Source organism: Psittacula echo (genome assembly GCF_963264785.1).
Source record: "Psittacula echo genome assembly, chromosome: 4".
NCBI classification, from domain to species: domain Eukaryota; kingdom Metazoa; phylum Chordata; class Aves; order Psittaciformes; family Psittacidae; genus Psittacula; species Psittacula echo.
Genome location: NC_137738.1, coordinates 24,172,638 through 24,189,788, shown reverse-complemented (window position 1 = coordinate 24,189,788; position 17,151 = coordinate 24,172,638). Strand labels below are relative to the sequence as shown.

The following is a 17,151-nucleotide window of genomic DNA, read 5'->3' as shown; positions in this document are numbered from 1 at the left end:
GATGCATTCTCCAGATACGTGTCTTCTCCTGAGTTCCCTTCTTTGTCTTCCTGGTGCTCAAGGAAAGCCAATTTTCTTATTTGATTGCCAAAGGAAACTGGCTTATGTCTCTAGTGTACAATTAATTATTCTTATAGAATAGAGTATTTCAGTTGGAAGGGATCTACAATGATCATCTAGTCCAAATGCCTGAGCAACTCAGGGGTGACCACAAGTTAAAGCATGTTGTTAAGGGCATTGTCCAAATGCCTCTTAAACACTGTAAGGCTTGGGGCATCTATCGCCTCTCTAGGAAGCCTGTTCCAGTGCTTGACCACCCTCTTGGTAAGACATGCTTCTAAATGTCCAGTCTAAACCTCTCCTGGTGCACGTTGTATTTTATAGGATAGGCAGTAATTTTTGTTAAGACTGGTACGGCTGGAAATGGTTCACAAGTTCTTCAGGCTGAAAGTGAAGATAGAGTTGCTCTGGTTGGTGGTGAATTTTGCTTGTGTGTTGCTCAGCCAATGGTGGCTTGTTGCTCTCTGCATGCTTCCCTGGAACTCCTCACTGCCTGTTTATCTAGCCTGTACTTTGTATGCTTGTCGTGACAGTGTTATTTGAGACAGTGTCAAAAACCTTACCAAAGTCAGGGTGAACAGCATGTGGTGTTCTCTCCTCTGCTGAGCTAGTCACCTCTTTGTAGAAACGTATCAAGTTGGTTAAGCACTATTTACCCGTCATAAATCCACGCTGTCTACTCTTGGTGACCTTCTTGTCAATTCCATGTGTGAAAATGGTTTCCAGGATTACTTACTACATCACCTTCTAGGGATTGAGGCGAGGCTGAGCAGCCTGTAGCTCCCTGAATCCTCCTCCTTGTCCTTCTCTAAGATAGGAGTGATGTTTTCTTTTTTCCAGCCTTTTACAGAGGCTGTGGAGGAATAATTTTGGGAAAAACCTTTCTACTTATCTTTAACAGAAATATGTTTCTTTAGGTAAAGGAAAATCTACTTTCTAAGCATTTTTTTTTCCATTTTTCTGCAACTTGAATTCCTCTAGCAATGCATGAAAAAAATGAGACATTATCTTGCATGTTTAGTAAGTGTGCATTTCAGTTACTTCAGTTGGTAAGACTGAAGAAAGCCTGGTGAAGACAGGATTCCTAAAAAGCCTTTTCATTAAAAGGAAAGGATTGGAAGCTGCTGTAGGAGGCTTGTCTAATCTCTTCTGTAATACAGGAGTGCTTGCTGATTTTTGGCTTCACTATTTAAAGTATGTGAGTTAAATCTAATGAGATGTGCGTAATGGAGCCATATTTCATCTATATAGTTGCTAAGTTAAACCATCAGTATTGCCATGCTTCTTAAACTAAAGATAGGAACTGATACAGTAACGGTCCTGCCTAAGTACCATGTAACTCTGCTAAGTTACCCTTTTTTCCTCTGAATATGCATCTAACTGCAGCATTGATTAGAGTTGCATGTTCACAAAAAGGGAAAATTGACCTCTGCTGAGAGTAAGTGGGAGATTAGGGGTTTTTTTACTAACAAACCATCTGCTTCTGTGTATCCTGAAGACACGTTGAATGTTTTCTTGAAGATAAAGTGACAATCTGAGTCAATAAACAGGTTCTACTTTCATCTGATTCTTGGAACAGAGATAATTTGTCTGCATGTTTGATGTGATACCATCACTGGCAGAATTAAAAGTTGTTCTGCTTTTATTCCTCTGTGGTTTATTTTTATTTTAGTCTAGCTATGATCTTATGTGTTAAGAATGCTTTTGTTTTAGCCATGGGTTAAGGGGGGTGGTGGGGGTGGTTTCTGTTTATCTTTTTGTTTTTCTCATTACTTCAGCTGTAGCGCTGTAAGCGCTGCTGTAAAGATCAGCTGTGCTATTGGGCAGGTAGCTGGAACCTATTATAATTGGATAAAAATGTCAGTTTGTAGATATTTTTTGGTATGTAATTATGTTTTGCTTTAAGACTTACAATGGGGTAAAGGATTACTGATTGAAAGAATTTCCCCATACTTTTAAACTGTATCACTTGGCTGATTTGATTCTTTATTGGCTGGCATTAAGTACAAGGTTATGTATCCATTATAATATATATATTATAAATGCTTCTTCTGGTTTTATATTTTAGGTCTAAAATTATCTGAAGAGACATTAAGTGGTTCAACAAGTAACGCTCTCATGGATGAAAGAAAATTTCCACCAAATAATCTACAAATAGACTCAAAGAACAGTCTTCCTGCTGAGTATAGGGTGGAAAGTTTGGCATCACATTTGGTTTGTTCAGCTGATGAAAATGAAAATCAACTTGACAATGATGGCAATGAGGTTCTGACCAGTAGTAGCATTGCTATGGGACAACAGGAGAAAGGTGAGCAGGACAGCATCAATAATAATGAGAATGTAGACACTCGAGACTGTACCCCAAGCTGTAAGGAGGAGACTGAGAGGAGGTCTGTGAATGTCCATATGGACCCTCAGCTGGAGGAAAAGCCAATTGCAGAAAAACAGCCAGGTGGAAAAAGAAGTCCAAGAAGCAAAAGAAGCTCCAGTAAAAAATCTAAAGGTACTTGATACAAAAGTGTAATTGTTCTGTTTGCTTAAAATAACAATACTGCAGTTCTAATTCTGTGAACTAATAAACAAGATGTATTTTAGTTGTCATACTAATTATTTTTAAAATGTCACTAAATGTTTAGGAGTTTTGGGGTGTGTAGTTGTTGTTTCATTTGGTTTGGTTGCTTATTTGGGTTTTTTTCTCAGAATTGCTAATAGTCCTAAATCAGATACAACTCTAGATCCTTCTGTATTAAAACACTGGTTATGTACCAAATGGAACATATCAAGGAAGCATGAGTGCAGGGAACTGTGGAGTTCCAGTATGGAAATTGGGCTGACTTCTAAATCAGGATTGCCAGAATTTCAGGAAATATGGTTCTGTTAATTTGAACATCAAGATCCAATGTCAAGATTTGAAATCTTGGTCACCAAGATTTCAAACTACCAAATAGTTTGATCTTGGCCTGTTGTTGTCAAAGTTTACATTGATTTTTCAAAACTTAACAGATACTCCCAGAAAGTGCATTTTGGGTAAATGAGCTGTTCAGAAATGTGTTTCTACCAATTTTTTATGTTATTTCTCAGTTAGATCTCTTCTATATGAACTGGATAAGGAAAACGTAAATGTTTATTACATGCTCTTATGTGAGATGCTCCTTCCCTTTTTTGAATAAGTAGGATTTGTCTGCATCAACTCTATTATTATATTGGCTTTTCATCATAAAGCTTATGTCTGTAGTGCTGCAAATATATTCATTAAAATCAGAGTGTGTTTCATTGCATAGGTATCTTTTGAAAGTTACTTGGAACAACTGAATCATGCCTGGGTGGTTTTTTTTTCCCGTCTTTTTCTTTTTTCCCCTCCGTCTAAAGATTGAGAAGATGGGGAATTTGGCTACTTAAAATAGATAATTTTAAAATACAATTTTCTTGATAAATGGCAAGTCTGCCGTGGCCTGATTTGAAAACTGATGATGATCTTAAAGGATTGTAAAATAAGCAAAGAAGAGAAAGGAAGGAGCCTTTGTGTTTCATATCTTGCACATATAGGCAAAATCTAGAAGAATTGTATCTTCTAGTAAAGAGGATCCTGATATTTGTCATTATAGGAGAATGAGTTCTTATTAAATGATACAGAAAGTCATTCAGTATATATTTAAACTGTAGATTTAATGTTTAAAAAGAGAAGAAAATACTTATTTAAAATAAGAGATTGGCAGAAGTAATTGAGAACCAGTCATCTGTATGACAGGAATAACATAAAACAAGTTGAGGAAATGTGATACAGATGTGTGGAGAGAGATACCTGAAGCATGATAAGAGGAACAGAAGGAAACAGAGGAAAAGGAGAAATTTGCCCAAACACTGAAAGTTAATACAAACTTCTGTTTGCATGCTCTCTCTGTTAGTGGTGTTATTGAGAAATGCAATCTACTGATGCATAAATACCACAGAACGAGCTGTACACAGTAGATGTCAGCTTTAAGGCAAAAAGCAGAAACATGAAATAATAGAAAATTTCATGGGAAAATCTGGAAATGTGAAATGCCAGCACAGAGAACATCCTGCCTGCAAAAGTCTTAAGAGTTTTAATTCCTATGAACAAACTGTTACTACTTTGCTAATGAAGACCCTTGACTATTATAGAGGGAAGATCAAAATACAAAATTACATTTTATTTCCCATTGATTACAGGCTAATTTAGCTTTTTAGGTGTTCTCGCATGATGGTTCTCCTGTTTTCATGCAATGTAGTGACTGTGTCACAATTTCTTGATGTTACAAATCTATTTTACTGAGAATCTTCCGTTTAATTTTTAACACTAGCTATTTTAAGCAATTCCTGAGTAGCCCTCTTTCTAGTCTTTATACCAACTCAGAGATAAAGGAGAGAATAATCAAACCAGAGTGGAAAACCCCTGAGTGGGTGAGTGCAACACAAGCAATCTGGAATTACAACCTAAATACTTGTGTGGCATGTAATGGTGATTTTTTTATTATTATTATTTTTAAGTATTGAGAAATCGTGGCTGAGTCACTTTGACTTATAGCTAAAGAAGAATTTTATGAGTCTTCTGTTTTCCTGTAAGCAAACCTGTTAGGGTTGCTGTTTAAGTGTTGCCATTCTGGAAAAGATGACATTTTACTTAGGAGGCATGTTGTTCATATTCCTTCTTCTGCTAGTGACTAAAGCAATGAAACTGGAATATGTAAGACTACATTCTACATGTTTTTATTTGGGACTTTGCTCAGCAGAAGATTGGTGATCATTGGAGGAGTCAGTCTTCTGCTGTGGACATGCTTTTAACTTAAGAAAGAGCAAGTACTCACACTTCCAATGGGTTTGACATTGTTTAAGTATTTCCTTATAAAGCATAAACAGTTGTAAGTCTGATTATTATGTGTTTGTAGATGCTTAGAATCTGTTGAAGCTATAATTATTCTAGCTCCTACAATGAGTAAACTGGAATGCAAGATTAAGAATCACTATGTCTGGTTGAAGATTCGCCTAGTTCAATATCCTTCCCTAGACACTGGCCAATAAAGGATGGGTAGGTAAGATTATAAGGACAAGGCAAAGAGGTAGTGATTTTTTTCATGTCTTCTTCTTGCCATCAACAATGATCCATTCAGGTTTCCCCAGATGGAAATTGATAGACTGTAATAACTTACAGTAAATTTGTCACCTGACTGGCAGTTGGGTTTTTGAGCCCATTTCCTTATCCTGAAGTAAGTAGCACCAGAGTGTCACCCAAGCATTGTTTGATGAAGCACCTCCTTTTAGCTGTCTTGATGCTGCAGCAGAGTGAAATGACAGGTCTGTAGATGCCAGATCCCAAATTTCTCTCACATTCGTTTTGTATGCTAATTATAGGTTTGAAAAGACTCTTGATTATATCTGTTTAAGGAGGACACTGGTGATCAAAGAAGTGGTGTAAATTTAAATTGACAGATTTAAGCTTTGGTGATTATTCATACTTGGATTCCTTGTAATGAGTCGTATTAACTTTAGTGCTATAGATTCATGTAGTGATTCATAAAGTGTCAGCTGCTTCAGTGCATTTTTGTAAATGTGGACTTCAAATTATCCCTGTTCACTGAAAATAATTTCAGCTTTTACCAAACGATCAGTCCCAGCATAACTAGTAACTTAATATTGTAAAATCACAGTGTGTAATTGCTTAAGGTAGCATAGCACTGTAACTTACATTTAATAGATTTTCCCCAAGTTAAATTTGGCAACATAGGCTTTTCCTCTAAATTATTCAACTTATCTCTTGAAGCAGCTTGAAGGTGGGGGAAGAAAGTGGAATGGTTGGTATGAATTTGGTGTTGCAGCAAATGAAATATATGAATGTAAATTAATCAAATTCTATTAAAAATCAGGCAGTATTATTTATTATTTATTCATGTGCTGCACTAAAGATTTGGAGCTTGCTCAGTTAGAGCATCTTTTCCACCAACACTCCTGTCTGAAATATCTTCTCTTAAAAGCAATATTTATATATATATATATATATATATATATAAAAAAAAAATACTTCCTGGTCTTTTTTTTTTTTTTTTCCTTTTTTTAAACAGTTCTTGAATGAATCAGTCTGAGCCCACTTTCTGGTATTGAGTACCAAAGAATGTTTAAAAAGAGAGATTGCCATATGTTTTCTGTACTAGAAACTAACATTACTGGTGACTTGAGCAAATGCTACTGAATGTGAAAATTAAAATTCAGTTAAAAACCAGAGGACAATATCCATAATTTTATTTTGATAGCAAATGCCTCATACATGTACCGCTGACTTCTTAGGCAGGTGGCAAAAGCATCTTAATTTCATGTGCTTGCAGTACTGACAGAACAAAAAATACATATTGAAAAAATGTATTTGTCATTTTTATTCACAAGGTCTTTCAAAATTGGGGTTTTTTTGCAAACATGAGGCCACTTCTGTGAACTCTTAGGTAAATTTTGAGGAAGTTTGCATCTTTTCTTGTCTTGTGAAAAACATTGGCTCACCTAACTGAGCATAGAAGATGTCAGCTGAAACTTCTGTGAGTCTGGCAGAAACTTGATCCTGCCACATTTCTACTGAGCACTCTTTGGAGAATTGATATCTTCTGTGTTTCTTTCACATTTATTTTCATAAAGGTTTTGGTTCCATTCTAGTATGGAACCGAATATCAATGTATAGAGTAAATATCAATGGTTTGCAAAGTGAAAAAGGTCAATCCTGGCCTCTTAAAGATATCAGAAATATGTCTCTACTGAAAAATGTATCATCTTTACCAAAAAAAGTAATCTGCTTCAGACAGTAAGATTGAATAATTCCAGGAAAAAGTCATGTTGTGTGCTGCTTTCAAGAACACGGAGGAAAATATATAGGGATCTTAACCCATAACACCTCTATGATGAAATAGCATTACTAAGTGTTACTGCCTCAAGGAAAGTTTTTAGTTAGTGCTAAGGCACAGATGCTGTTTTGTGTTCAAAATAGAAGAAGGTAAAATTAACCCGAATGGTTATAAAGGCCTTGCTTCAGAGTCACAGGAGTAGTTTGAGGGCAGAATTTGATTCCAAGTGAGGGATAGCTCAACTATATGTAGGAATAATGTGCAGTTTATGTGTTAGCAACAGAGCCATAACAACATTACAATGAAGATTTTGCATGGTAGTTGCTATTGAGCATGTTTCAGTCAAGGTTCGTGCTTTATTAGGATGGGTGATTATTAACTGCTTAATAAAGTGCAGTTTGAAGGGCTTTTGTTTATTTGTTTGTGTCCATGTGTCATGTGTCCCCCTCCCCCAAGAGAAAAGGTTTTCCAGGACATGTGGTCTCCTTTTCTAGTTTGTGCTGAACAGAAAGCTGTATTTTTAAAAACAACCTTAATTTCATCTCTAAAAGTACTTCCTGGTTTGTGTTTTGCATCCAGTTATGTCTGTTGTTGCTTTTGGCCCACAGGAAGCCCAAATAAATAGTGGAAAAGCAGAAACATTCATTAATATTGAAAAATCAATGTTAAGTTACAGCCATATTTTGTTTGGCAGTAAGCCTTGTGGAAATAGCCACCCATGGAGATTATTAGTACTCCTGACCCGGATAGTTTACTTAATAAAGAGTTTAAAATGACCAAAAATAGAATGGTGAAGCCTTCAGTGGACCAGCTAATACCTTACTTAAGCCCTAAATCTTCATATAGGGTTTCAGTTGCAATGAACACAAGGAGGTCTGAAATATGCTGAGTGCCCAAGCTGCAGAAACAGTCGAAGCATGATGGTTACTTGAAAGTGCCCCCACCTGTCCTGCTTTTAAATGATAACATGATATTCAGCAAATGGGTACAGCTGGGGGAGAATGACATACTCATCATAACTTCGGTTTATGAACAAGTTTATGGTGCACATTTTGGTGGTCAAATTTCTCTAAATTGTTTTTTTTAAATATGAGAACTTTTTAAAAAGTTCAGTCCTATGTAAATGTATCAAATTCAATATTTTTTATGGAAAAAACCAAAGTTCATTAATTGGAGGAATAACCTGTAGGTTTCTGGTTACTCCTAAGACTGTGTTGTAGGAAGGCATCATTTATTGCTTTTATTCTCTGTGAGAAACTGATCCAGTCTGTGTATGGGTAGTTGATATTTCTTGCTACTACTGCCTGCCCTACACTTCTTCCTTTATCTCATTTAATATTTCCTGATAACTATCATATTGATGATCAGCAGTATACTACAAATATTGCATTTCTAACAAAAAAAAAAGTGGGATTTGCCCCCAGGAATTTTTTCCTGTAACATTTTTATACTGTTATGCTTTATGTTGTCCTTCAAATACCTTGCCAGCCCTCCCCCTGCATGTCTGACTTTTGTTTTGACTTCCGTAAAATTGAAGACTGGCAATGTTGGACTGCCAGGGAATGTACCATGGAGAGCCTAGGTTTTTTGCCTAGCATGAAGTTCTGGATGCTAAATTCAGTTTACACATCCTTGTGTTGCTGTTACCAATGTAGATCACTGCTACTGGCTCAGTTCCCTGGACTTTCAAATAAACTATCCAATTAGCTATGGGATCTCCCTTTTCACCTTGTCTGGGACAGTCCCCTTGGACATTTGTGCTCCCCAGTAGAATCCTTCTGTCATCATCTGCTTCCTGCTATCCTGAATCCTAACTGAAGTACTTGTTCTTTTTCAAGGAGTTCCTACAGTGGGAACCACAGCAATCAAGGAGGAAAATACTGTTATTACAGATACAGATTCCGTGCATGCTGAAGGTGCTGTTGAAGCAAATGAAAACTTTCACCAGAAAGAACAAAAACACACGTTGCAGTCTCTTTTCTTTTTGCTCCGTGAAGAGGTTGAGCAGATGGATTCAAAGATACTGCCTCTATGTCTCCATCAGGTACTTCCTGTGATTCTGAGGTGTTGCACACTGTTTTTATTTGAGACCTTTATTCACTAGGAAGAAATGCATTAATTCAGTATATGCCAATATTCTTATCTGGACAGTGTATTTTGATTGTATAACAGGTGATCACAGCAAGTATCTCCTCTAAGATCTTCTAATATATGGTAAATTATAAATTGTCTTGAAAGTATCTTCTTCAGTTAAAGGAAACTCTTAAAAGATGGGTTTTCCAATTCCATAAGGATGAAATTCTAGTTTGGCTGAAAGATTAGGAAAATCACTCTTCATTATAACTTAAATATGGTTTGTAAGACAATGGACAGCTAATATCTAACTAGCATTTTAAATCTCAAATTGTTGTTGCTGTTACAGACTTTTCTCACATGAATTTCTTTCATGAATGCTAAGATTCATGGTTTCTTAGTGTATACCTTTTTTTTCATAGCATAGTTGCCACTCACTTTCCTTTAGCAAGACCAAAGGAAATACTGTGTGATTTGGAAAGCAATCTTTTTTACTAACTGGTCAGTATGGTTTTCTTTCTGGAGATTATGATGCAAGATGAGTATGTTGATAGGACTTGATGCAATATTAATTTGTATTTAGTTGTGTCACACTAACAGGGGACTAGAAGACATTTTGTTGTCTAATGTGGGCTATATAAATAGATACTATACAATGTCTGAGTTGACTTAGTTGCATTATCTTTATTGTAGAAAATTAGATGATTGTGATATTTTAAACTCCTAAATTGCAATGACACTCCTACATTTTTATTATCTTTGGTAAAAGTAAGTGGTTATATTTGCAAAAGAGGTTTCTCTTTAGTATTGCAAATTACAGATAATTTACATCTGACCTAGAATTTTAAATTATTCTTTTAATCTGTGTTTGAGTGAAGATGTTTAATACCGTTCCTTCATTTATTTGAAACTGATCATTAAGGTTAATCATTTATACCTTTAGCCACACCAAATTTGGTGGTTGTTCATTAGTTAGTACAAAGGTCAGTTTTGAAAAAAAGACAATTAAGGCAAAAACTTCAAAATGCTTTACAGACGTTAAGGAGTGAGCGCCATCAAACATGATGGAGGTGAAATCTGTCCAGCTTTTTGGGTGAGGAAGCCAAACCCTAAGGGTAATAACCTCTTGAAAGTCATACAGGAACTGTGACAGAACTGAGAATAGAATCTACATTTCCAGATTCAAACATGTAATGAATCACCATCTCTTTTTTCCTAAGAGATATCAAGCATTTGAATGGAGTGTTTGAAAGAAACAGAACTTAGAAGGATCATAACACACTTTTTAATCTGGGAAAAAATATAAAGGATTTAAAGATGGGATTCATGTTTTCATGTAAAGTGAGTCTATTAAAAATGTGTTTTTCCCTTTTCCAGCGAATTAACCTGACATCTTTAGTCTTTTTTTTCAGATCGTTAATACAGCCTGGCATTAACTTTCTTTTATGCCAAGTCTAACAAATACTCTTCTACTCTTCTACATTATTTTAAAGAGCTTTGTCAAATGTTCTGGGGTGTTAACAATCCATGTTGTTAGTGAGAAGCCTGTATGGAATATTTAAAGGCTGCGGGATATTAGAGGCTGTTCTAAGGGTTAACTTTTAATTGAAATAAGGTACTATTTCCTGTCTTGGATGGGATTCATGTGATTTGTTTAGCATTTGTTACAGAAGTACTTATATTTAAAACACAGATGCAGAGCTTTAGCAGATCCTGAAATACTTAGAAGGCTACTGTGGGTAGCGGAGAAAAGGCACAGAAATGTTTTAAGACAATAAAAGACAGTGAAATGCAAAACTTCTTAATAAAGAACCCTAGAAGTCACTTACAAATTCTGTTTTGGAGGTACTGAACTCAGAATGCTCTAGCGGTTACTGATAAGGCTGAGAGCCAGGAATTCACAACTTGTAATCTAGAATCCCCTATCAAGTTGCCGTCTTTTTTGAGCAATCATGCTTAGACTTTGACAAAAGTGCCCACTTGTCAAGCCCTTCAAGCTACAAGGCCCTAAATTGATATGGCCCAAAGATTTTGAGACTGAATGTTTGTGTGCTGTCATGGAAGTCATTGGCATATCAGCTATGAGGTGTCTCAACCTGAATGTTCATTTATCAGGGTACCTACAATTATTGGTCACATTTTGCAAGCATGGCCCTTGCCACACCATGCATGGCAAATAGGAAGACTGCCAGCATTTGCTGTCCCTCAAGATTGATTAGTTAGTGCTTGTAAAGGTCACCGATGTTGTAGAGGTCTGTGAAGCAAAATATTTTTACTTCTGAAGTTTATATATTTTATTGTATTTACAAACAAATCCATCTGTATTCTTCAGTTTTCTAGGAAAGCTTGCCCAGTTTTTTAGCAAGCACAAATAAGCCGTTGTTGCAAATCTCAAAGATTATTTGTATACAGGAAGGAATTGGAAGAAAACGTTTAGGTTACCACGTTAGCTTTTCTATACAGAGTTACGCCTTCTCCTTTGCAGGCATCAGCTCTGTCTTTTCTGTTATACTCACCGCCACCAACTCGGTGTCAAAGTGAAATTCTTTTTCTGATTAGAAAGACACTCATTTTCTGACTCTCTTTGAATACTTGCTTTCTCTGAGTTGGTTTTATGGACTGTAGTACAATGGTGTCTTTAGCCTTTTAGTCCAAGAAATAATCCTTTATGTGAGTTGGGCCGGGGGAGCGAACCAAACAAACACCTGCCCCCCGCCCCCTCCCCGAATCCTGAGACCTTTACTTGATGAAGAGGAAAAGTACTTCTTCTAACTGGCATCTTGATACTTCTGAAAGTTCTACCACTTCCATGCTTTTAATTTTGGCTTTGACATAGCTGGTTGAAAGCCAAGTCATCACTAGGAAGAGGATAGGAAAGCTATTTCTGTAGTCTGCAGTTAAAATATCTAGCTCTGATATAGCCGTAACTTGGTATACTGGAACATAATTTTCTCTTACGTTTCCATGACTCTGTTCTTGGTCTATACACAGCCTTTCATTGTATAAACCCTTGGTCATCATATATTTACTGTTCCTTTTTGCAGTGATCTGTTAAAGTTAGGTATAATAAAATTACTCTGCCAGGGTGAGGTTGTTTTTAAGATGTTGCAGCTAGACATCTTGAATGCTTGGGCAGAGATTCCTTGATCAATTCCTAGCCGTTGGCTAACATAGCAGCTGCTATAGCAGTATTTAATGTGAGCTTACACATTTTGTAAAGCTAGAAGGTAGTAGTTTTATGTAGCCTGTCTTAGGTTTGATTTTCCCTCTCCTTAGTAGCTAATAATTTTTTTCTCTATATTAAACCTCCTTAGCACTTTGAGCTTTAAATGCAGTGGCAAAAGTTTGCTTATTTCTTGTGTCAGTTCTCTGGTATTTCTTTGTTTTGACATATCTGTATTAACATCCATCTAAGAGAACAAGTCTTGAAGAGCTGTTGTGATTTTTAGGTTTGTTTGGTTTTTATCCAGTGGTCCTCCTTGGCAGAGCTGTCTTGTTACAAATCCAATTTTAATTGTTCTGTTATAGAAATGTCAGTCTAAAGGAGGAAGAGCCACAGTTTTGTTCCATGTCATAACAGCTACAGCGCAAATCAAAGAACTGCCATCTGGCTTAACTGCGTGACTTACTGTATTGTTGAAGAGCTTCAGATATCAAAATGTTAGGCTTAGTGAACTGACACATGAGGTAGAGGATCTTTAAATCTTTTTAACACAGCAGAGGAGCTTCAGGAAAGGAAGTGGCAGAAGGCTGCTGCAGTGCTATTGTCTGGCTTCTGTGGGTGGTCCAGGAGCAGTACAGAAAGAAATAAAGAACTTGAGTCTGTTTGTGTTTATCTCATGAATTTCAAATATTTATACTGTAAATTTTTCAAATTTTATGTACTTTAAATATCTGTTGTAATCATTTATAGTAAATAAAATATAAGCAGGAAGGTCACTGGTATGTCTCTGATGCAGTGATAGGCAGTATTTTAGAGTCTCTTATCCAAAGATTGTTCTTTTCCTCATCAGTCAGGAAACCTCAATTTCTCTGTTTTATCACAATGTTCAGGAGAACTTGATATTGATCTCAATTTGGTCAAACATAAGGAAAGGTCAGTAACAGAATTCAAATTCTTCAAATCATATCAGTAAACACAGTACTTCTAGGTAATTTTAAAACTTTCTAATACAGTAACTTAAAAAGTTTCTGAAATAGTTTTTTTGTTGTTGTAACATTAGACCCAACTAACATATGAGCAAATCCACTTGTGTGATAACACTTAGTATTTCTTTGTTGTTTGATACTTTTTTCTAAACATCTTTCTAGAATAAGAACACATGTATTTACTCTGAACGTTAGTATTTTATCCAAACTAAATATGAACCTGCAAAACAGATGTTTAAAACTATAATGAAAAGTTCATATTACATCGTTATCACTCTCACAAAAATGATAATTCTGACTTTTTTGTTATTTTTTTTTTTTTACTTTTGCAGATAGCTGAGACCTATTTTCAAGAGGAGGAATGTATCCTTTTATTTGTTGAAATTGTTACCTAATTAAAATAATCTGGCATGATAAAACATAAAAGACAAATGCTTTGTCATTGACTCACAGGTTGTGGGTCAGGGTTAATAAGAAGTGAACAGTCATAATTTACCCCTGAGTGAATATACAATATGGTAGCAAGTCCTTCTTAATCAGACTGGAATATGAACTAAGTAATAAATCCACTTCCAAAAGCTGTACTGATACAATCATTAGTAGTTGTGCACAAACAAGGAAGTAAGAGAATATTTTCAAAGAACTTCTGTTTTTATAGACGTTCTGTTCTAAGCATTAGTAACTGGGAATATGTCCAATCTAAATAGGGTATGTATTCTGTTGTATCAAATAGGGCATAGTTATAGTAAGAACAAAATTATCACAACAGTTTACTAGAGTATGTACTACAAGTATCTAAATTAGAATAAAAGTACCAAACACACCGAGCTAAGGAAGATCAGCAACCTGAAAAAATAGCAACATGTTATTTGGCAGAAAATTAGTCAAAATCATATCAAGGTATTTTGAGAAACTGGTGCAGGAAAATATGGGTAATAGCTTCTGGGAACAGCCAGTTCAATGGTCCAGTTTATTTTGATTTGTTCCCAGATAATAAAATCAAGTTTGGTCAAGAAGTTATAACAGCTGAACTGCTGCTGAACACTGGATTTTTTTCAGTAGTTGTGGGAGAGATTAATCATATTAAACCATAAAGTGAAATTACATTTTTAGAAAAGGTGGAGTGAGTTTACCTCTGTTTGCTTTGAAGGGAAGGTGACTGGACTATGAAAAGAAGAGGTGAGAGTGGTAAGCCCTTAAGGTATATGTGATTCACTAAGATCCGTCGTAAATTACAGAATTTGTGCGTACAGATTATTATGTAATTTGTTACAAGCAAAATACAGCAAATAGGCAATTGTAAAGGTTAAATAACAAAGTTTACGAAACCTGGAAAGGTATTCTCAAAACATAGACAAATTCTGTTAGCCTGGAGTGCAAAACCAGAGAAATAACTCTGGTGGTAGTATAAAAGCATATGTAAAGTAAAATACCCTTCACCGTCTTGAAAGACTGTACTTCTGTCATGGTCATCCTAATTCAAAAGCGTCCAACAGAGAATGCAAAATACACAGCACTAATTAAAGGCATGGAAAAATCTGTAGTAAATTATGGCTCTGCATGTGGAAATACAGTAAATTTAAAATGCATTCAGCAGTATGATAGAAAGACAGTTTCTCTTTCATAGACATTGCTTTAATCGAAGGGCACTACTTAAAGCTGATCAAAGGGAATATTTTTAATGCAATGTACACCTGCTGTGTGGAATTCAACACCACTATATAATACATATTTATGAAGGATCTCTCCTCTGTACTTGCAACCATCAGTTTCCTGAGGTTAACAAAGAACTTGGTCATGTTGCACTGTATTAATTATCCATGACAGACATTTTCATTCATCTAGTGTAGAACTTAACAATAATTCTGGGTTTGTTGCTCTGATCCTTTAAGGCTATCTCTCTGATCTGTAATTCTGTTTCTAATACCAGATTTCTTGAAGGCAAAGAATATTCTTTGCATTAATATTGTTGTTCATAAGCCATGGTATGTATGAGGCTAACAAGAATAACAAGTACTGGTTGTGTTTTTATAATAACTACTCCAGTGTTTTAATGAGCATGAATAATGGAAATTATTTTTCTCTAGATTACTGAGAACATCATTCACTGTACTTCTATTCTCATTCTACTGTAGAATTAAATTCTAAATAGCTGGCAAAACATGGCTTTAAACAGAAGAACCAGAAACTCCAGTATGATGGAACTGGAATTATACTGAATATTTTGAAAATATGTAACCAGTATACCTTTGTGAATATGTTGATAACCCTAAGGGAAGGGATAGAGTTCTTCATATAGGAGTAAGCAGAATCTTCAGAAAGAAGACCAGATGAACTCAGGTGTCCAACAGTGTTCTATACAATGGTTGAAAAGGGGGAGGATGGGTATTTCTTGAAAGTTTGAGTTGGAGGAACTTTTTCAAACATTGCCTCCAGCTGGTCAGTAGAAAGGAACCATATTTTCAGGCAGTTATGGTTATTGGTGTATAATTGTATTTCTTGAGAGATACGTGCTGGTATTTGATTGTTTTGCTTTTCATTTTCTGATCAGAGTTGTTGGCATAAGAACATTCTGCTTGTTTCTTTTCTAGAAAAACTTGTCGGGCTTAAGGCAGGTGGGAAGAGGTAACTGCTGAAGAGAACAGGATTTTCATTTTTGGAGCTTTTCTCAACTTTACTTTTTACTTGTTGCTTTCATGCCTCTATTATGTTCTTCCTTGAACAGAAATCTGGATGCTAGCCATTTTTCGTTCTGGTCCAGTTATCTAAAATTTCAGGTACATAATGATTGCCCTTTCAAATATGCTGCTGAATATAAGTAACTCATAACATGTCCATATATGTGTGCATTTTTCTTTAACCTTCCATTCAGATGAGAAGGCAATGAAGTTTATTCAGCTTGAACGACTGTATCACGAACAGCTGCTGGCTAATCTTTCTTCTATACAGGAGCAGTGGGGTGAGTACAGGCTAAACTGATATGGCAGAAGAAAAAGCTAATTTGGTTCGTATTTCTGAATAATGGAGTATACTTTTTGCCAGCTTAGAAATGTTACATAGCAAAAGCAGCATTTATATCAGAATTTCTCAGAGCTTGTTATGAAAAAAGTATTCCTGCTTTAGATTCCTTCTCACACATTTCATGAAAAAGATGCAAATAGTTTGTCATTCTTCATTAATTAAGACTTTGATACAGTTGTTGTGAGCTTATTTTTGGTTTAGGGTTGGTGAATCTGATGCAATGAAAATAAAGTGTGTTGGGAAAAAAATATAGTGCTTTTTTGCACAGTCTGAAATGAGACTGTAGAGCACACAGAAGAATTGTCAGTATTTCTCCATTAGTTTCATGTATATGTTAAGGAAATAATACTTTTATAAAGTACTTTGGTTAAAATTGATTTTGGTTTGATTTAGAAAGAAAATGGAAAACAGCAGTTCCTAGTCCAGTTACAACACTGAGGAATTCAGCTAAAGACCTGAGCGGTGAAGAGCTGGAAAAGCTTACCAGAGTTTGCTCTTCACATCAACAGTACGTATAAGACAATATTTTTACTTTTCCAGTACTTACCTTAGCATAGCTTTTGTCTCCTTGCCAGTGCAAGTCTTTTAAAATAGTCAGTGTCAAAATAAAAGTTACACCCATTGACTGCAGTGAATTTGGTTATAAAGTGATGGTTCTTTTGGATATATAACTAAAATTTGTCCATTACCATGAATTTTCACAATGTTTTAATACGGTTTAAGAAATGCCTAGGGACTAGATCTGGTATCAGCAAGTCATTAGTTTGGCAGGAATGGAGTTTTGAGGTTTTGTATTTTCAGTCAAAAACTGAGTAGTGTTAATTTAGGAAGAGAGAGGCTATGGAACTGATGATGGTGCTTGTGTCCAATACCTATTGATTTAATTGTTGTTTTTAAATTCAGTTGTCCAGCATCTCAGACTCCAGCATCTACCCTAAAGGATTTAATTCACAAATTTCCCATGTTTTAGGACATTTCCCAATGCTTTAAGTCATTCTAGTTATCT

General features: G+C 35.6%; 1 protein-coding gene across 2 annotated transcripts in view; it reads left to right on the top strand.

The window, feature by feature from the left end:
- Nucleotides 1–17,151, top strand: part of CNST (consortin, connexin sorting protein) — a 51,656-nt gene that overhangs the window by 12,261 nt on the left and 22,244 nt on the right. For both annotated transcript variants that reach the window (XM_080614878.1, XM_080614879.1), the window contains exons 3-7: nucleotides 2,129–2,563; nucleotides 8,741–8,946; nucleotides 13,457–13,487; nucleotides 15,997–16,083; nucleotides 16,539–16,653. In XM_080614878.1, coding sequence (XP_080471004.1) covers nucleotides 2,179–2,563; nucleotides 8,741–8,946; nucleotides 13,457–13,487; nucleotides 15,997–16,083; nucleotides 16,539–16,653 — 824 coding nt within the window. In that variant the 5' untranslated portion in view covers nucleotides 2,129–2,178. The remainder of the gene's footprint in view (nucleotides 1–2,128; nucleotides 2,564–8,740; nucleotides 8,947–13,456; nucleotides 13,488–15,996; nucleotides 16,084–16,538; nucleotides 16,654–17,151) is intronic.